At 37.4% G+C, this 21376-nt stretch overlaps 1 protein-coding gene across 6 annotated transcripts in view; it reads left to right on the forward strand.

Annotated features, from left to right (window-relative positions):
- MAP4K3 (mitogen-activated protein kinase kinase kinase kinase 3) overlaps positions 1–21376 on the forward strand; it is a 79429-nt gene that overhangs the window by 27858 nt on the left and 30195 nt on the right. For 2 of the 6 annotated variants that reach the window (XM_027453465.3, XM_027453466.3), the window contains exons 9-18: positions 1277–1408; positions 1701–1763; positions 1847–1928; positions 2030–2140; positions 7177–7252; positions 8218–8276; positions 10781–10843; positions 17556–17614; positions 18727–18765; positions 19062–19115. In XM_027453465.3, the coding sequence (XP_027309266.2) occupies positions 1277–1408; positions 1701–1763; positions 1847–1928; positions 2030–2140; positions 7177–7252; positions 8218–8276; positions 10781–10843; positions 17556–17614; positions 18727–18765; positions 19062–19115 (738 nt within the window). The remainder of the gene's footprint in view (positions 1–1276; positions 1409–1700; positions 1764–1846; positions 1929–2029; positions 2141–7176; positions 7253–8217; positions 8277–10780; positions 10844–17555; positions 17615–18726; positions 18766–19061; positions 19116–21376) is intronic. The other 4 variants (XM_027453468.3, XM_072035341.1, XM_027453467.3 and 1 more) reach the window with 3 other exon arrangements.

Raw genomic sequence — 21376 nt, forward strand, 5'->3', positions numbered from 1 at the left:
GCGCCATGGTGGGATGGGAGAGAAATGAAAGGCAAAACTACTGTGTAGTGTCTTCAGTTCTAGTAATCACACTATTTACCCTTGTGTTCCTTCTCCTCTATGTCTTTGTAAAGTTAATGTTTCCCCTATGCACTGCTAACTCCTTCTTTAGTATCTTCCTTTTTTGATTATATTTTTAATGAACTCTAATGTAAGTATATGTAGATACAGTTTCGGCCAACTGTGAAATAAATTGTACCACAAAAATATGATGTCTTCAAACCTGCAGTTAAAAACACACCTGTGTTTTAAATATTACATCATTTGAAATGTCTCTTAAGTAATGCCGTCTGCTGCTTTACTGTAGCACTCGTTAAGTGACATTCTTCTGTTTTATCTACGTTGTGTTGCATTTCTTATTCCACTGGTCCTTTTCAGGTGATCTGGGCTAATGAAGTTCAAAGCTTAAAAACTTCAACACTTGACATCCGATATGGCTATATCAATCAGATCCATAGTTTACTTTGGCAATCCAAAGCATGCCGCAATTCCTAGAGAATTATTTTATTTAGGTATTCCTATTTGTGTTGATTATGTTTGTAAAATTTTTCTCCCTAAAGATCTGAATCTGCTTTGTAGACTTAAATGAGCTCCTTTGACGTAACAGTGAAGCAGGTTTTACAAACAAGAAGTACTCTGCAGAACTGGCAATAAGTCTTAAGGCTTTATGCTTTTAGGAGAGAAGAAAGCTTGTCTTCTTCATTGCATTTCTAGTTAGAGTTTTCGAAGTCATGTGATTACTTTCTGGGCCATGGGTGTATTTGGGTGGTGTTTGGATTTTATTCTAGTTTGGTTGTCCACTGGTAGTTCCCTGTGCTCCTGCACAAGATTGTTTTCATCCACTTCCTTCCTGAAAGATAATATAGGAAAACTGAATCATTGCTACAGTGAAGGAGGGATCCTAACGTGGGAATTGTTTGCCTATCACTACTTTCAGATGAATAAACAAGTACCACAGTGTTTATTCATTTGGACAAAAGGAACTAGGGAAAAACTTGACACAGTTTTGTGGACTACAGGTTAAAATTTAGAAGTTCAAAATCAAGAAATATATCTATGATGTACCTTTACGCATACGTGCATGCATGTATGTATATATACATACACAGAAAAATATATATATGCTGTGTATTAAATAAGATCTATGGGGATATAAAAAAAAAACACACTGCTGCATACAGAATGTTTAATTTGTGATGGAAAGTGTATCTAAACCAAGACATCTTCCCTCATTTAGGATGGCACCAGAAGTTGCTGCAGTGGAAAGAAAAGGTGGCTATAACCAACTCTGTGATCTGTGGGCAGTTGGAATAACTGCTATAGAGCTTGCTGAACTTCAGCCTCCAATGTTTGACCTACATCCAATGAGGTTAGCAAGGAGTTAAAGCTCGGTGTATAAATGCAGCTTTATAAATAATCTGTTTAGATAAGCTGGCTGTGTGTGCTTCTGGTGTTTGGGGCTACTGCAAGGATGTTGGGTTGTAGCAATCCTAAGGACTCTTTTTGGTGCGTAAATATGTGGTGGTGTCCTGGTAGCATCTCTTAAACTGATGGGCTTCTTACTGCCAACAAAATGATGTATTTACTAATCTGTCTCACGTGCGTGCGTGTGTGTATCCATCTCACAATGTAAACCACAGAAATACTGTCTTTTTTTTCAGAGCACTTTTTCTAATGACAAAAAGCAACTTCCAGCCTCCTAAATTAAAGGACAAAATGAAATGGTAAGCACTTCAACATTTCAGTAGATTAGAATCCATTGTCCAGCAAAATACGTGATTCTAATGTTTACCATTTCATTTCACAGGTCCAATAGCTTCCATCACTTTGTGAAAATGGCACTTACAAAAAATCCTAAGAAAAGGCCTACAGCTGAAAAGTTACTACAGGTAAAATTTATGTGATTTTTTTATTTGTTTTTGAAGTTACAAAATTAAAATGTGTTTACTATGACTGGTATTTTAATGTGTTTTTTCCTTCTGTCTTTCAGCATCCTTTTGTTACTCAGCCACTAAATAGAAGTCTTGCTATTGAACTTTTGGATAAAATGAATAATCCTGATCATTCCACTTACCATGACTTTGATGATGACGATCCTGAGGTAGGAATACGTTTTAACCATAGAATCAGCTTGAGTTTTTGTTTGCCAACAAAACTAATTGATTGGATACTTAATTATTTTTTGTTGAGCCACAGAAATGTGATCTCAGAATGGTCTGCAGGGTTCTGTTCACTTCTGTTTATTCTCTTGTTCCATGTGTAGACTTGTGATCTTACCAGACACTTACCAAAATTCATTGTGTTTGAGGGAGAGAAGATTAAAGAAAGATGTAAACATTTTAATCTTATTTGTTGTCCTTCCGCATTTTATGGTGCAAAAGTAAATGTGGGCTCCTCCAGTCCTGCATTATTGTGCACCCTGCTTTCTGTTTCTTCATGAAAATGTCTTTATTTGCAAAGAACGCATTCATAAAATCACTTTATATCCATATATAACTTGTTTCTTTGCTTTTAATCTACTGTCTCAGCAACTTTCCTACTAGAATAATGATTCTGTAGTTGTTTTTGTCAACTGTTTTGCTGTGTTTCTTGCAGGTTTTATTTTCTATCTTAGAATATGAGGCTTGATTTCCCTCACAATTTTATCAAATGCAAAGCCTGGTTTTCTGCTTTAACAGCAGGTTAAAAATATCATGCTTATGTAAGGTGATAAACAGCACAGGACTGAAGTGATTCTTAAGAGAAGACGTATTTTGTTATTGCATCCTGTCAACATGCTTAATTGTATCTTAGTGAAGGCTTCTCAGATGTATACAGTTCCTTAAGTAATTACCTCTTATGGGGGAAAAGAAATCCTTTAGGCACAAATCGACTCATTTATGGCATATTTGTGCTTTGTGTGTATTGCGTGTTTTTTTAAAAAATAGGGATAAACTAGTCTAAAATGTCTTCAAATGAATATAGGCCTAAAAAAGCATCTACTTTAAGATACCCACTTTCAGATTTTGAAAGTTAAATGAGGTTTTGTAGTTTCTGTAGAATCAAAGACAAGTTGACATGCACTGAATCTGCTTCTTCCTTCCTTAGAAGTTGAAATAAATAGCTGGAAAGAAGCGAAAGTAAAATCTGTTTTTTTTTTGCGGAGTGCAATGTTTAAGTGGGGAAGGAGAGGAAGGCATAAAGATTGCATAGTCAGTACTCTTAAAAGCAATTCCAAGTAGTCAAGCTGTGTAAAATAAATCTAACTAAATTTTATTTAATTTATTTAATTTAAACATGCAAGAAAACCCTTAATGTGTTTGACTCTCCCAAGAGAAGTTTCTGATTCCATATATCTCTGTCAGGAGACAGCACCGAGGAACTCAGTTCTGCTCTTTGTGAGGATCAGGTGGTGTTCCTTACCTTACTGTCTGTTCAGTGCTGGTAGACAACTAGGAGGCCCCCATGAAGTAGTATTTCTGTAGAAACCAGAAAATTAAGGCTTTCATAAGCTGTCGTAAGAAGTAAGATAGCTGTTTTCAGCATGCTTCATGTTAGGTAAGTGTTTGGGTCAGGCTAGCTTGCACAGAGTAGCTTTCCTGGAAATTGTACTGAATCATTGATGTGCCATTTCCCCGTGTCACTTTTACATATTTTCCAGTAAGAATGTGTCTTTATTTTGGGCCCCTCAGCTGGAGAATCTCTCTTCTCTTCGTGTGTGGGGTCACTTCAGCACACGTTTTAGTGATGGCTCTCTGTGGCTTTCAAAATAGTATTCATTCTTATGTCCGTTCTGGTTTACCTTTAAGAAGTCTCTTCGCTTGTCCAATGTATATCACTTGTCAGTTATCCCATTATAAAGCCTGGTATCAGGAAAAAGTTATGTCTTGTCTGGGGAGAAAATAAAAATACGAACTGTGTCACAACAGTGATCAGAGAAAAATGCATATTTTCAGCATTTATAAAGGAGCTGTATGGATTGACAGTATCGAGGGGATGAGCAAGTTGTCTTGAATGTCTTCTCAGTTTATTCTTCTGGATGCAAGTTCATTTGTTGCTCACCTTATGAGGCTTATGTGGGATTTTTGTTGTGTTCATGGACTTCAGAGCTAGACGTAATCCAGTTCTCTGTGTTCATCACATGGCCTTGGTCTGTTTAGTGGGCTTCAAATACCATTACCTGTGGTGTTGGATCATCTTTATCAGATAGACAATTTAGATGTCACTTCTAATGTCTGCCCAAACCTCATTACCAGAATACTTTCCAGCAAGGCTTTTAATCAGCCTTGCAAAACAAGATTGATAGGGACACTTGGGAAAATGTTTCCTTACAAAATAAATGAGTGTAGGATCTGCCTCTGCACATAAAGCAGATGATAAATTATCTATGAATCTTGAGCAAGTTCTGTATTTCAGGTATTCTGTCACAGATAAAAGTTGTGGTTGACACTGCAGTCATTCCCACTTTGTGTCAAAGAGGGTAAGAAACTTCCGTATTTTTTATACATGGTTGAACACGCTCCAAGACCTGTCTGTTCACAGGCTGGATGGAGATGTTCACCTGAACTTGGGGAATGACCACTCCTTCACTAGTAGCAGACACCTGAATGCATCCACCAAAAATTGAAAGAAGCAACGTGGCATGGTACAAACAACCCTGGGGAGGATCTTGAACGTTAGACCTGCACCCTGGTTTGTTTTTGTGTGTGTGATAGTCAGTCACTTTGGTTTTTATTGGCTTTTGGAGGCACAGGAGCTTTTCTAGCTAGCTGTGGTTTTTGAAGGCAGGCTGCTACCCACTGATGTTAGCTCTTCACCTGGCCCTTGGAGGTTTTATGGGAGTGCTATTTGTTACTGTTTGGGTAGGATAGCCTGGAGTGTTGTCGTAAAGATGAAACAGCGTGTGTGGGGAAATGCAATCAGGTTGTTTGGATGTAATCAGAAAGGTCTCCCGTGGATACAGAGAGTATTTGTTTGGCAGCAATACCTGTGATTGTGGCATTTCTGATGTTTTCCTCACTCCAACTAACGGAGCAGTACCTCAGTGGGTTTCTAATTCCAAGACAATTTCCATTTGGGACTCCCTTATGAATAAGGTATTGTAGGTGCTGGCAACTGCCTGTTCCCTTTAATCCTCTTTATTACGTCTGAGTCTTAGCACCCAGTATGTTTTGGGGATGAGATTGTTTGTGAGATCTGTACCATGCTTAACCTTGTGCCCAAATGGCATTTTGTGTTGGCAAGTTAACCTACATTTCTTTGTCCTCGGGCACAATTTGGGTGTCAGCTGCTTCTGTTGTTAAGTTGTCAGCATAGGTCTTTCAAGGTGAATTGCAGACGCTGTCCTCTGACAGAGCGATGAGGATTTGACTACTTCCAGTAATTCTGTTAGCCGAGGAAAAGGAAGTGTGAGGGCGGGTTCTGCACGTAGTACAGTGTGAATATCTGTGAACATCTGTGGCAGGATATAGGGAACTTCGAAAATAATGCTGCGAAGGCAAAAATGCTTTCTACCCACTCTAAACCTGGCTCCTGATGCTGGCATCACAGATGTGCACACACCCTGTGCAGGTGGGCAGTGCCTCTCAACCAGGGACTAGACGTAAGCAACCTTTCAGTGCTTAGTGTTTGAAATATTCAAGTGGAAAAAAAGGTTAAACCTTGAACTGCATCCTGAGGTATCTAGAAAGCAATTTTTTAAAGCTCAAAAGAATGCAAAATAGGCAAACCAGAACTGCAGAAGAGGAGGATTGTAACAAGCTCCAAAAATGCAAGCCTCACTGTGAGATGCATTTTCTCTCATGCACCCACAGTTTTGAAGCATATCCAGTTTAAAAAAAGACCAAAGCGAGCATAGAAGTGAGGTGAAGCACTCTGTATGTATGTTTGGCTTGTAATATAAAGCAAGGCACTTGTCTTGGATGCAAAGAGGATGGGAATAAAGCTTTCAGATAATACTTGAGGGTTAAACAGAGTTGCAGAGCGTTTGTGACTTCTTGTGGTATTATACCAGTTAAATTTCTCTAATTGTCATCCCTTCATAGTCAGAAGTTGCCAGTAAATGATGAGTAAAAGCAAACTTAATGATGAGTAAAATGATGCAAACTTAACTTACAAGCATGTGAAATTTCTGACACTACTGTGTCATATTGCCTTCATTAAAAATTGTCTTGCTGCCATATATTCAAGACAGGAACATGGCAAACATACAATTTTCACAGATTACTTGAAAAGTAATCTGTGAAAGAGAAAGTTTAGAAAGAGAAAGTTTAGTAAGAGAAAGTTTAATTTTTTTTTTTGAGAGTAAGATTTCATAACAGAGGACATACTGAAAACACAATTAGGATTTAATTAGGATTTCTGTTGCTGATTTTGGGGCCTCATTGTACACATCAGTCAGTTGGTCTTGTATTTGTGAATACAAGAAAACCTGCAGTAGTAGATAGGAAAGAAAAGCAAAAATCCAACAGGGTCAAGGAAAAGAAAGCTACGTCTTAAAGTTCATGGTACTTCATCTGGTACAGAAGTAAATGGAAATCCAGGGAAAAATAGAGATGGCCCATAAATACGAAGGTGAATTTCTAGAAATGATGGCATTGCTCTTGCCATACAACACAAGGAACTTGCTGTGTGATACCAGGGATACTGTCTCTTCTGTTCAGCTGTGAAAACCTCAGGCTACCTTGTCATCTATTGAAAGAAACTAACTGATGACGTTTTAGAAATCAGTTTAGATTAAAAACTGGGAAAATATGGTTGTCTGAATAAAGGAAAATCTGCTGGTAAGACTGAGTTAGTACTGCTGCTTATTTTGGATAGTACCAATATTATTAAACTGAGAGGCACAGAAAAATGTTACACGAGCAAAAGTGAATCATGGCCAGCATTATCTTCATTTGCTCAAATCCAGAGTTTAAAAACCCTTACTCTGAACTTGATGACATTCTCAGAGAAATGTGGAGACATTGTAGTTAAATAATTCTAACTTTAAATATTTCTAACTTTAATGTACAAAAAAGGGAATCTTTATTTTTAGCTTCTTCTTGATTTCTTTTTGATATTATGCTAAAGAAATATGCTAAAAAAAAACAACAATCAGAATACCATGTTTCAAATGAGTATACGTGGATATTCAAGTATTATTTTTTTTTCTTCCAGCCTCTTGTGGTGCCTCATAGAATTCATTCAACGAGTAGAAATGTGAGAGAAGAAAAGACACGTTCTGAAATAAACTGTAAGCATATGTAGATGACAACATTAAACATTCTTAAATTAATCATTAATATTCTCTTACAGTTTCAACTAGTATTCTGGGTATTTAACACATAGAAACATTTTTATTGGTATGCAGCAAAATCAAAACTTTCACTTCCAGAATGTATCTGTATGTGAAACAGTGTAATAAATATGTCTAAAATACTTGAATACACACTTTGTCAGCACTTTAGTAAATCTTACTATTGCTTCATCTTAATTGAACAGTACACAGCCTGAGATCTTCCGATAGCTGGTTGGTATAGCCCCATATCTCACTTGGGCAAGGATATTCAGCGTGATGCCAGATTGTGCCGGGTATCAGAATAGCAAGGAAAGCTTTTTCTTCCTTAATTTAGTGTATTTGTCATGTTTGCTTTTGATTTGAAACAGATACATGAAAATTGGGAAAGGAGAGGGTTTATCACCAGACATTAGAATCACTCCACTCCCAAATCCCCAAGTTTTATTAATTCCTTTGCTTGAATTAAATCATAGCATTTTCTTGCAGCTTTAGTTTTCTTTATCTAAAATAGAGGGGAGATGTCTTAGACCTGCCGAAGAGCTCTGAGAAGGTGTGATTAGTTTTCTCCAAACTTCATTCAAGGCTCTTGAGTCCTAATGAGTCTGCCATAATAACACATCCACAAGTAAATTCACATAATAATGTTTTTATAAGCTACAGCTGTACTAGACCTTTAAAGAGGGCACTTTGATGCCCTCCCTATTCACTGAATCCTTTTCCAGATTGTAGAGCGATTAGGTAGGGTAAACAATGATTTTGCCTCCTTCTGTGATAGAATAGTAGCATGTGTCAAAAGTTTCCATCAGTGAGCATAGAATACAGTCACTAAACCAAATTTATTACATGTGTTAACCTTTGGAGGAAAATTTTGTCTAATTGCTGCTTAACTTAAGTTGTTGTTTTCCTTTTCTCTTCTTTAGTTGGTCAAGTAAAATTTGATCCACCCTTGAGGAAAGAAACAGAGCCACATCATGAATTTGTGAGTAATGAGCAGCGTGTACAATGCACAATACATCATTCCCTGCAAATATCAGTGGAGGAGGGGAAATAAAAGATGCATAGCACACTTCCTTAGCACTACTAAAATCAGTAGTAATTCTTCCAACAAGGGGGAACATATAAGTCCTAAATATTTGGTGTCATTAGACTGTATGCATCAAGACCCTCTTCTTTGTGGGTTTTATCAGGTGTGATGTATGTGCTAAGCAACAGCTCTTCGTGGTTTTCCTCTATCCTTTATACCTCATTGCCAAGTATATCATTCCCTTTACTTAGAGTTACAGTTTTAATTGTAGAGTTGCTGTGTGTGTACTCAAGTGCTTCTCTCCCTCATGCTCATATTGACAATGATTACTATTGGAAATAATCATAAAATTGAGAGCCTGGGAAGAAGTATGATGCGTTTGAAAATGGGTTTTTGGGAGGAGGTTTACTTTCCCATGCAAACAAACTTCTTGTAGCCCTGAATCACACCTGAGCCACACGGAGTCTGGCAATTGGTGTATTGTGTGATGATATAGTGCCGATATTTTCCTCCTATGGGTCCATCAGTACAAGCAAGGGCTACGAGAACTCAGGCAGTGGGGGAAAAGGTGTCTGTGCTGTCTCTCACACGCCACTGCAGTAACTTCTGTGATGGAGGCTGTTGCTTTCCACATCTGAGCACTTGGGCAGTTTCTTCCCATTTCTGGGAAGGTCAGTGTTTCTACCATCAGCTCAGCAGTTACCTCAGAATCATTTCTGAACTAATTCCACATTATCAGGACTTGGTTTCTGTGCTGCGTTGTCTGGATTGTGAAGAAAATTGGAGGCATCATGTAATTCAAAGTATGATGCTCTTTACTTTTTAAGAATTTTATATATAGAGAATCACAATTGCAAAAAGATGTGCCGGAGAAGCTGAAGTTTTAAAATACTTTCTTTCATTTTGATTTTATCAGTCACTCACTGTACAAACCAACTAGTGAGCTGGACAGCTTCACTGGGGCAGGGAGGTGTTTTCATTGTACTTTAAGAACCTGAGTTGCTAAGCTGCAGAGAGAGATTTTCTGCAGGGGGTTGAAGCATGACTTCTGAGAGCACTTCTTTTGGCAGGTATGCTTGGAAAAGAGAAATTGGGCCTTTTCCCACAGCGTGTGTTAGCAATCAGGACCTTTGCACTTCAGAATCTAAGAAGCTCTTTCTGCTACAAGAAGGGACTTGAACTATCCAGATTAATTCTACTGATAAGGAAATATTTTAGTATTATGTATTCCTCTGAGAGTTTGCATATTTCAAACCTGTCCAAAGAACTTGCCTTCTCTCTCTACAAAGATCTGTAACTGCTTTTATGGATCTTTCTCAAGACAGAAATTAACTGCCCCTCTGCCCATAACAGAATAAAGCATACAGACATGATTTGTCCTTTCAAGATACAAGAAGTCCTTCTTTTAGGACATCTTAAGTAATTTTCACCTTTAAAAGATTAATACATTCTTTCTGATTACCTCGCAGGAGTGTTTTGTTGTTTTTTTTTTCCCCCCTGTAGCGCTGGTCTACTTATTTGAGTTTGTTTTCTGTGTGAGCATGAATGGGAAAGAACGAAACAACCATCAGCTTGTCTGTCACAGGATTACTGTGACATATCTAAAAATGCAAGCAAGATAGATAGTTCCTGTAGGCAAAGGTAATTGCTTACATTAAGTATTTGTATCCGTGGTAGCTGTTTTTGTAACATATGACACTGTAGACTGAATTAGAAGAGTCATGTTGATTCTTACAACTGCTGTTAGCCAAGAGAGAAGCATAACTGTCATTTTCCAAGTGATGATGCTGGGTCTAGAGACAAAAGAAAAAATATATTTTGTTGTTAGAAACCAACCATGGAACAAATGGACAATTGCAATTGGCATTTTCAAGGAATGGCAGCTCTAGCAAAAGAGCCTTCATACAAAGCAGGCTAGAGGAGAAACTTGTAATAAACTACATCCTCTGGGGGAGGCTGGAGAGAGACTTGGAAACAGGAGCAAGAAATGCTCTCTCTTTTTCCAACAATAATGTGAATCTATTTGTGTTAAAGCAGTTCTCCTGACCCTTTTGCTTTTGTCTCACTAAAGCTTGTTTAAACTCCATGCTAATTTACTGAAGGGTATGAGCGCACAAGCCAAGGGACTGGACCAATGCTGAATGATGATTTATTGTTGGTGATGCCCTCATATTTTATGCTGGTACACACATGCCTCTTACTGAGGCAGGTTGTCACCCATTACCACAGCTCAGGTGTTGAACAATAAGTCATTATTTTGGCGTGATTCAGTAGCATTTGGTAACGTGACAATACCCTTAGCTGTGTTCCCCTCTCCTGCCTGAACTGTTTTAACATGGTTTGAGCTTCAACTAACAACTCTTTTTTTCTTTTTAGCGAGAAAATTTCCCTTTATCTATCCCTGGCTTTCAGTCACAATGTAAATAACTTGAGTTTCTTGATCTCTATCTAATGAACAGCCTGACAGTAGCGATTTTTTGGACAATTCAGAGGATATATACTACACTGCAAGATCTAACCTGGTATTTTTCATCTTATGCCTTTCTTTGTCAGTGTTGGTTTTGTCTTTGTTTTCCTTTTCCAAAGCTCATGTTCTGTCCTGTTGTTGTAGTGGTGTTCTCATCTGTGTAAAAGCCATTTGGTGCAAGGATTATTCTATGTGAACGTTTCTGTAACGTAGGATGGAATTCTTACAATGTGCAGTACTGAAAGTGTTTAACCCATACTCATGTTTCGTTGAATCACTCCTGTAGAAGGGGCTCAGTATTACACGTTCATTCAAACTTATTTAACTGCTTTACAATGCATAACATGTTAATTTTATGGAGGGTGATTAAAAAAGAGAAACTACATCCTCTTCGTATTTTTGCTTGGTAGTTCCTTTAAATAGTTCCATGAAAGACCATAAAATTATATAACGTTAAATATCCAAATTCTCCAGATAGCAGTTATATTACAGAATGAATATAAACTTAATACAAATAACAGAAGGCAAGGTCATAAGTGTTTTCAATGGCATTTGGCACCATTTATACTCTGATATATTTTCCAAATTTTCTGTTACCACACTGCTAAAGAATTCAGTTGTTAGCACTGCAGCGTGGAAATTACTGTAGAAAGCAAATTTTCTTATTTCTTTACTCTTTAGGCACAACGTAGTTAGGAAAGTAATGGTTCTGACTTTGACAACTTCTTATATGGTGGAAAAAATGAAGCTACATTTTGTAGCAGATGAGGGTTATTTTAGTGGTTTTCTTTGATTTGTGAGCTTTTTAGTATAAGTGTACTTGGGGGGAGGAATGGAAGACTGAGGTGTTTGGGGATGTTTTTTGTTTGTGATTTGTTGTTGGTTTTGGCATCAGTTGGCTTGGTGCAACTTGAATCTGCCAATACTGTAATTACTGAGAGCTTTGACTCATTTTTGGAAGGAACTTCAAGTGGAATTCCTTGGTAGAAAAAATGTTTCACAAATTGTTTTGAGATTAGTAGCTTAGATTTCTCTATATGTGGTGGGAACAACTCATCCTGTGCAGTTGCTCTGGTTTTGGGGATGGGTTTTTCTTGCTTTTATTTTTGTTTTGCTTTTTGGTTTTCAGTTATTGCTTTTTTGATTTTTTTTTTTTCCTTCACATCTCCTTTGGCATTGTCACATATCCCATTAGCTTAAAATCTGAGGGTCTAAAGGGGATATGAGAACACGTCTCCCAAGTGGACCATCCTTCTGTTGCATGAGGCCCTGAGCAACCTGATCTAGTGGGTGGCATCCCTGCCCATGGCAGAGGGGGCTTGGAACGAGGTCATCTTTAATTAAGGTCCCTTCCAACCCGAGCCATTCTATGAGTTTATGATGTGCTGTTTTGCACATTTTCTAAAATGATTACTATGATGAAATTGATAAGCTACTGATGTTGCAATCATGAAAGGGTATAGCAGGGCCAAATTTCTTTCAGTTAAAATATTTTTGCTGTATTTAAACATTAGTTCAGAAATAGCCTCAGGTACATAATATCTCAAGGAATAATATTTTCTTCAACCTGTGACTTCTTTCATGTTTTTTTTCCACCAGATGGTGGAAAAAATAGAGCTTACTGTTGACGGGATTCAAATCAAAAAGTCATGTTGAGCAAATAGAAATATTTTAGTTTGGGTTTTCCTGATCATCAATGAAATATTGTGTTGAAAATCTTTTTCATAGCTGAAAAATTGTTTTTGGATGCATCCACCCCGGTCTTGGAAACCGATCGATAACAACTATAGTCGCTTTTTTTCTTTGTATTGGAGGAAAAATTAAATGATTCTACATTGGACTTCATACAATTTAGTCTGGAGTATTCAACACACAGTGGAAAGTATTGAATTCTACTTTTTAAGGAAGTGGGGATGGAGGAGGTGAAAATGTCAAGTTTCAAACTGAAGTTGTTTTCAGTTGCTGTCAACTTAGCATTCACTTTAGATTTCTCTGGCAAAGTATTCAGTAAGGGATTTGTGGTTATCATGCTATGCTTGCTGTTATATTTGCCAGAGGTATTTATACATTAGATCCGTGGTGTTTTTTTGTTTTTTTTTGCTTATAAACATTCTGGATTTAATATTTTTTAATAGTCTTTGGCAACAGTTAGTTTTCAGAATGCAGTGTTTCAGCATAGCTTTTTGGTGTTAGTTATTTATTTGTGGCATAGAAATTGACAGATTTGTAGGAAAACCTTAAGTTAAAGAGAAGTGACTGACGTAGACGATAAACTTTGCCTGGAAGACTTACTCTTTGGTTTGTTGAGGTAATTTTTCTCCTCACTACACATGCATATATATGATTTTCACTTTGTTAAAAGCCATATATATTCCTATTCCTGCTTAGTTATACTGTATTTTTAGAGTTACATTAGTTATCTATTAGCTGGATTTCAGAAAGTCTTCATACTTCGCTCTGCTTTGGTTAATGAAATGATGTGTGATCCTTAGAAGAAAATGAGTAAAAATGTGAGGGGAAAAGTACATAAGGGTTAGGAATGTGTTTGGTTTTTGCTTTTTCTTTTCCTTCACTGTCTGTTTTCAGTACTTTCTACCTCAGCAAAAGTAATCAAGAAGATGAGATGCTGAATTTCGTTGCTAGAAGGCAGTTTTAAAATATTGTGTAGAGGTGTCTGTTTGATTGGGGCCTTACCATAGTTAATTAGGGTGGTGATGTTCTCTTACATGGATGTAAAATAGTGCTGTTTGTGCCAAGCAGACACTCAGACAAAACGTATAGAGAACTGAAATACAAGGAAGAGGGGAACAATAGCTACGTAGCAGAAACGCACAGGAAAACCTCAGTCAGTCACCAGGGAGGAATTACTTTTGCTCATGGTTAAATATATATATATATATAAATATATATAAAATTATCTATTTCTGTTATCCACAGAAATTAAATAATGTGATTTTTAATGAAGTAAAGGCATTGGAAGTGTATATTCATTAACAAAAATTAAAGCTTGTCTTAAAATAAGCATTCTTTTTTATGGGGTAGCATGATAGGAACTGCTTAATCATTATTCTTATTAAGAAATAGGGATGCGTATGTGCCTTCTTGTTTGCTAAGTTTGTAGTCAAAGGTGATGTGTAGTCTTCAAAATTCAGATTTACTTCCCCAGCACTTTGTGGATTTAAAGACTTAAGAAACAAGGTCATTTGAACAAACTAAATGAATAGATTAACGTTCCAGGATTAAAAGATATGTGAAGTAACTGAATTGCTGGTTAACTGTATACATTCAGTTTTGCTTTTTGAGAGACTGAACACTTAAAATAAATTTTTCAGTACAGCTCAGCCTTCGAGAACAAATCTGTTGATTAGGAAAGAAGACTAAGATTTACAGTAATGCTTAATTCATCATGAAATTCTACAGAAAATTCAATAGCTTTTTTTTTTTTTGAAGCTTCAACTGCTGAGGATACTGTAGATTTAATCATTCTTGGGGAACTTGTTTTATAGCATCATTGATTTCTTTGAAAGGTGTAATTTGCCTTTTTACGTGACTTCTTCCTTTAGTTATACCCAGACTGGTGAGAAGAGCTACTGATTATTCCCTGTATTATCTCTTTTCCATAGTGATTGTTGTCAGCAAATAGCCTTCTGTCTTGTACACAGTTATGTTAGCTCAGTAATGGGTCCATCGTAACCTGTTCTTGAAAGCAGAATAATCTGGGGTTGTCTTAGATTTAACAGCAAAGTTATTAATGATTTTCTCATTCCTACTGGGTGTAGGTCTTAAGCTTCTTTTGGAAAATGTTTAGTCATTCAGACTCATTTAGTGTGAATGTTGTCTGATTGGAAAGAGTTTTAGTTAACTAATTGGTATGGTATGTATCTTAAATGAGAATATTCATGGAGATTAATAATGTTGTTGGGCCACTTTCAGGATGTGGGTGAGGTGATAGCCTTTATTAAAGCAGATGTTGCATCATTTAGTAATTCATGCTAATTTGTTCTTCCCAGTGGGAATCCATACATGATAAGGTTTCTGTTTTGTTTATGTTTACATTTGGCTTTTAAAATAAAAATCTACTTATTGTTCTTCCAAAAAGCTGACTAGCTCTCAACATGTGTCTGATAGTCAAGGGTGAAAAAGAGTAAGTTTCCCTAGCAATGGGTTACTTGACCCCACATCCCCACATTTAGGTTGAAAACCAGAAATATTTTAAAAGTTTGCAAGAATGCTAACAGGCTAGTCAAGGACAGGGAGTGAAAAATATATCCAGTTATAATCATAGTGAAATAAATGCTAATAGCACAACAGTAAAATGAATAAAAAACAAGCTTTTGTCCTTTTAAAGAATTTAAGCATAAGTAATTCTGGCAGATGTCATTTTTCATAAAGAGAAATCCAGTGAAGCTTGTAAGGTCTGGTGACAGGTGAAGGCTCTTTATGTTTGCTTATTTTCTCCTATTAATTTTCCTGTCGTTGCTGTACAATGTGTATGGTCATGCATTGCATGATGTGTAAATTAAAATGGACAAGCATTTTATGTCTGGCCAGCATAAGATTTCTGTTTCCTGCTTGTGATTAATGTGATTGTGCAACATGCAGACAAATCACTTGACACTCAAACTGAAAATCTCAGATTTTGTTATACCAATCTGGGGTTATTTTTCTCCAACAATCCTTTTTCTGGCATCCTCTTACACAGACTCACGCTGCCTGTTTAACCTTGTTGTTTGTGAGTCTAGTGATATCTTATGTTTCCAGTCTTGTTATTTTCTGCTTCGGGCCTGAATCTCCAAATACCTGTGCTTGCATTTGGCTGCTGTGGACCTTTTTGAATAAATTATTTTAGGAATAATTACTGACTCACAGTCAGGAGAATTAGATCAGTGTATCTCTGGTGGATTGGAGTGTGTCAGCTGATGGTGAGGACCAGCAGAAAGAAATTGCCTGGATGATGTTATAGATACTGGGAATTACCAAGGCTGAAATTGCAGAGGGCTTAAGATGGCCTTTCACAGGGGAGGGAGATTCTCTGAGTGAGCTGCTGGGGTACAGGAATAGAGTAAAACTGTGGAGAAGGAAAATAAGGATACCAGAAGGTATCAATAATACCCGTGACTGAGGCCTAACCCCCTTCCACCTGCTGCCTCATGGAGCCTGAGGCGTGGCCCTGGAGGAGGGCGAGCCTTCCACCTGCACGGCCATTTCTGAGCCCTTCGTTCCTGTCACCTCATTTTTCTGTGGGAGTGGGTAGGGTTTGGTGGTGGTTCAGAGTTTAATTCTAGAATGAGGTGTGTAATAAACTCATACTAAGGCTGACAAGTCTCATTGCAGTTTTTATACAACCCTCTGATCTCTACCTTTTTACATCATATCAGTTATGTGTTGTTTGTTTCCACAATATCTCACTTGTCCTGGGAAAATACGAGAAGTCACTGAAGCAATCAAATGCTACTGACAGCTGTGGTAGAAACACCCATGTGGAAACTACTACTTAGCTTTACAGAGTAGAGTTGAAGGTGCAGTAAACAAAACCTGGAACTCCTTGCCAAGCAGAAAACAACCTTTCATAGCTTTGTGTGAAGTGATTGCCCTTCAGTTTGGGACTGAAAGCTTGTGGTGGCTTGTGCTTTGGTATCTGGGAGCACTGGAAAATCTTGTAGGAGTCTTCTCCCCTGATTCTTAAAAACAGCCTTTGCGAGATCAACCCCGTGAGTTGTCATTGTCTAGCCCAAGCTCTTGCAGCGTGGCTCTCTGGGCACTTTTCTGAAGGATGGCATGGTTTTGATGCAGGCTGCAGCCAAAAGGGGCCTGTTCTACAGAAGATACTACAAAACTGTTGAAATGTTGCCTAGGGAGGAGCAGTGTAGCTTCATTTGTCACTAACTTAGGTGATACGTGATTAATTTCTCCTGGTGAACACACACAGTATTTTGGGAAACAAGTTTATGTGCAGATTTCTCAGTGTGATCCATCTGAAGAAGCCAAAACCAGTAGTATCCTCCTGGCAGACGCAAAGTTGTTGGTGCTTCAGTATGGTCTCTTTATTCCCATTAATGAATTAAATTTGTATGCCATACGGCATCCATTGAATAGTGGTGTCTGAGGCCTGTTGGCACTTCTTTTTCTGAGTAGCCAGCCCTCAGTGATAGCTTGAGTGCTTTATTTTGCTGTCCATTCTGTTAATACTGTATTTTTCTTTTTGATATAAAAGATATTGTTAAAATCTACGTAAGAACATAGAGTTATCCCTCAAATATATATCGGATAACCAGAGCTATTAAAACCCTTTTAGTGTCTTCTCTGCTTACTTCTTTAATATTGCCATGTGCTAAAGGCATTTCAGGCTCTCTGCCAGAAAAACTCCCCATCTGAAAGGAATACTATTAATGTGCCAGGGAGGGATGGCTGGCTTCTGTAAAAACTAGTGAGATCAATTTGATGGGGCTTGATCCATCACAAAGTCCTTTTTGTTGTGTTTTTTTTTTTTATTTCCTTTTCTACAGCTGACTTATTTGATGAAAAGATCTGTGAGGCTAAGGAAGAAGCTAATGACAGAGTTTTAAAAGGAATTAGAGGTGCAGCAAGCTGGCAGAGGAGATTTTCAGGTGTGGTGGGCTTGAGAATGATGTTAGAGGCCAGAGGAACTAGTTGGTGTGGTAGTTCAGGTGTTGTAGAGAGGGGTAATAGCAGTATGATGTGGGGTTGATGTGGGGTATGTGTTTGCTCACCTGTTCATCTTAAAGATTCATTCTCTTGTATTTCAGGATCTACAGCTAGAATATGGTCATGGTCCTCAGGGTGGCTACTTCTTGGGTGCGAATAAGTGAGTAAACAATGGCATTTTCTGTCATGTATATTCACTCAAGGCTGTTTTACTACAAGTTCACAAATGTGTGTTTAAACACATCAACTGAAATGGATGTAGTAAAATGTCAGGCTTATTTATATCAGTTATGGTTCCAAAGTCACTATTTATACAATATTAGTAATTGATACAGAATTACAGCACCTTTCAGTATTTGAGGCAATGTTGATTGTACTGTCTCTGTGGTGCTGTGAGTCTCCTTTTAAGAGCTGTTATCTTGGTCTGCTTGTTAACAAAATGTTCTGCATGGTAGGTGTTGCAGAGCACAATTTTACCCCCATCTAGTAAGTACCACTGCTCTTCTTTGAAGTTCTGATATGAACCCCTTTTTAGTGTTACAGGGCATGAGGGGCATTCAGTTATAGAGGTTTTGAAAAGTAAAATTTACCTGTTTCAAAGACATTTAACTTTATAGGTTTAATATTTTTTTGTATTAGTCATGTGAAATAGTTTTCAAAGATATCATTCCTTTCCACCCAGTTTCTTAATTTCCATTTATGCATGTCAGAATTATGATGCTTACCTTTGCGTTGCTAAATCAAATCCTATTTTAAAAATGCAGGAAATCTAAGCATAAAGCATGCTGGGTTTTTTTACTGTCCTTTATAGATCAGTAAAATCTGTATACCAATTATCTGTAGAAATCCTATTGTTTCCTATTCCTGCATTTCACCTGTTATTCTTCTGTGTTTTCAAAGACACAAAACAATGAATCTATTCCAGCAGTAGCTGAATGCTCATGTTACTTCAGCTTTTTTTAATGCTGCTGATTTTCTTGATTAGTGTGGTTTTCTTCTAAATTTGATCAAGCTAAAACAGCCCTTATTTTACAGTACAAGGGCCACTGTGCTTAATAGCAGTACATTAATAAATGCAAACATAACTTAGAAAAATGCAGCTCTGTTTGTTTGTTTGTATGTAGATGTTTGATTTATGTTCTGAAAGCTAGCTAAAATAATATGCTTTGCGTTATTTGCTGATAGAATCATGGGAGCATTTGCCTTGGTTTTTGATAATTAAGATTGTGTGCCACAATTAAACTGTCTTCTTATTCTTATTTAATTCTGAAGGAGTCTCTTAAAATCAGTTGAAGAAGAACTGCATCAGCGGTAATTCTATTCTTTTTTTCCTCTTGTGTGTTTCAAAGTCATTTGCACGTTGATTTCTTATGTCTGTCACAACTAGTTCTTGTTTGTCCCTGTATGTGCCAAGAAGATAAGAGAGAGGCTTAGTTGGCTGGAATACAGCTGTGCTTTGAAGAAGAATAATAATGATGATAAAAAGCTAAAAGACAATAGTCTGTAAAAGGGGTAGTAGCCCTTTAATCTCTTTTTTTTTTTTAATGCATTATCCAAATAATTTTATTAAAACTCACTCAGCCATAGTACCTTGTTTATTTTCTTAGGGGACACGTGGCACATTTAGAAGATGATGATGATGCAGACGATGATGCTAAACAGTAAGTCCTCTTGTAAAAAATAAATAAATAAAACCTGATACTTGAATAGAAGAAAAAATAATAAAATGTTGAATTCAAGATACACGTTTAATATTTTTCCTAGGTTACATCATCAGAATTTTGCTTATTGTGCTGATAAACTTGTGGTAAATTAGGGGAAAGATCTTGTTCCTCACATGATGTAGTTGCCCTTTTGTTTTCTAATTTTGAACAAAATCTGTGTACTTCTATTGAGACAGTAAATTATCTCACCCTTGTCCTGGATGTGTCTTTTAGAAGTGACGACTATGTAAAGCTCTAAAAAAAAATACATAAGATGTGTTACCATCTTCTCTAGATGACTGAATTTGTGCTGTCCACATTCTCAGCCAAGAGAATGCTTATTTAGGTGTTTGAGGATGTTGGAACAGAGAGAACCAGCTTCTTGTGACTGCTAAGGCAGTGTGGATAGTCATATGTTAAAGTAATTATGCTCATATTTAATTCCACTGATACAAGTATTTGGGGGCGTTTTCACTTGGCAGATGAGCACTCAAAAAATTTCCAACACATAGCAAGTATGTGGAAATTTACATTCCTGAATAAATCCAATGTAAAGACAAAAAAAAAAAAAAGATGCCATTGAGACAGATTTCTTGTTTAGTTTCCAGTTAATGGATAATTTTGAAAGCTGTTGCTTCATAGCAGAAACCTGTAAAACATGCATTCTCTATCACTGGACTATTTACCCCTTTCCAGAGAAGCAAATATCTCTTTGTATTTCTTTTCTTGAGGTATTTTACTCTTGTTCCCTTGTAACAAAGGTGTAGGGCTTTCATCACCTCAATGAACATGAAGGACAGCCCCTTGAAGAAGGGGGCTACCTTGAAGAAGGCTACTGATCTTGATAGTGTCTGATGTCAGCTAGGTGACAGTACTTTAAACTTGCATTGATTAATGATCAACTTCTCAAAACACAAGGCTGTTTGGTGTAAGTGACGTTTACAGAAGAAAAATGATCTTAGTCCGTTCTTAGCAGGCATTATTCCCTTGCTAATTCCTTGAGAAATTCTTCATATTTCATGAAGTGGCTGTCTAAAGATACGATCAATTACACCACTTGTCAACAATATGAAGCTTCCAGGTATTATCTTCAAGGGGAAGAGAGTGGTAACAACACTCATTGATCTGTTCTCCTGCATTTGGACCAATGTAAGAGCCTCTTCTGCTCGTAACTGCATAGACCTTGCTAATGCTAAATCAGGCTTCCTTCACTGTAGGATGAAATGGTACTCCTATAGCTCCGTACTTTCAGATTTACTCCGGTCTTCACTGAAGATGCTTTTGATATCTGCACTGCTGTGAGCCAGTTCAGCTTGGTTCCTCCAGCTGTATTTATTTCTAGATGTTTCTTGTGTACAACTCTGTGTCCATGTTCGTTTTTGCTTTGTTTCTTTTTTTTTCCCCTTTATTGCTCTGTTTGCAGCTAGTATCATCTACTTCAGTCATGTTCTGGGACCAGAAAAGCACCCCATAGCTTCTAGAGAGATTCTGATTCATATGACCCTAAGGACAGTACAAAAATGTCTTGGGATTTTTGTATCTTCTCACATTTTATCCCTAGTATTCTTTTTCTACTGAGAGGGCCTGAAATTTTCCTGTTAGCACAGCGATAAGCCTCAGATGCGTCAGCCTTGACTCAGATGGGTTCTGCACATGCCTGTTTCCTCTTGGTATCTGTTTGAGTCCAATGCTCTGCTGCGGTGTGTTGGGACATCAGTTCAGTCTCTCATAGCTTTCTCTGGAGCCTGCTTGAAGATTCAGGGCTCTTATTTGATTTATATTCTGTGAGATGGAGCTGCAGTTGAAGAGCACATGTGACATCAATAGCTTCTTCCCTCAGATCCAGAACACAAACAATGAAGCAGCTGTCCCCTCACCACTCCAAACTGATGCCACTGCATGACTCCAAAGCTGGATGATTCATAGCAGCAGAGAATACACACACTTCAGGGAATATACAGAACTCTTTCTCTTCTTTTAAGGATTTTGGTTGCTTTGATATGTCTTTTTCTCACACATGTGGCTAATGTGGTGATGAATTTCCTGGTTATGCAAGTTGAGAAGGCAGAAAATTTTGATGCAGTATCCTGTGTGATCAAAGTGCACATGCACTTTGCTGTTGAAACCAGGACGCACAGTCCTTTGTACAAACATCTATCATATTTGGCAAAAGCTTTGACTTTTTTTTAACTGGGTTTGACTGCCCAGTAACACTGTGG

The sequence above is a fragment of the Anas platyrhynchos genome, chromosome 3 (assembly GCF_047663525.1).
Source record: "Anas platyrhynchos isolate ZD024472 breed Pekin duck chromosome 3, IASCAAS_PekinDuck_T2T, whole genome shotgun sequence".
Taxonomy (NCBI): domain Eukaryota; kingdom Metazoa; phylum Chordata; class Aves; order Anseriformes; family Anatidae; genus Anas; species Anas platyrhynchos.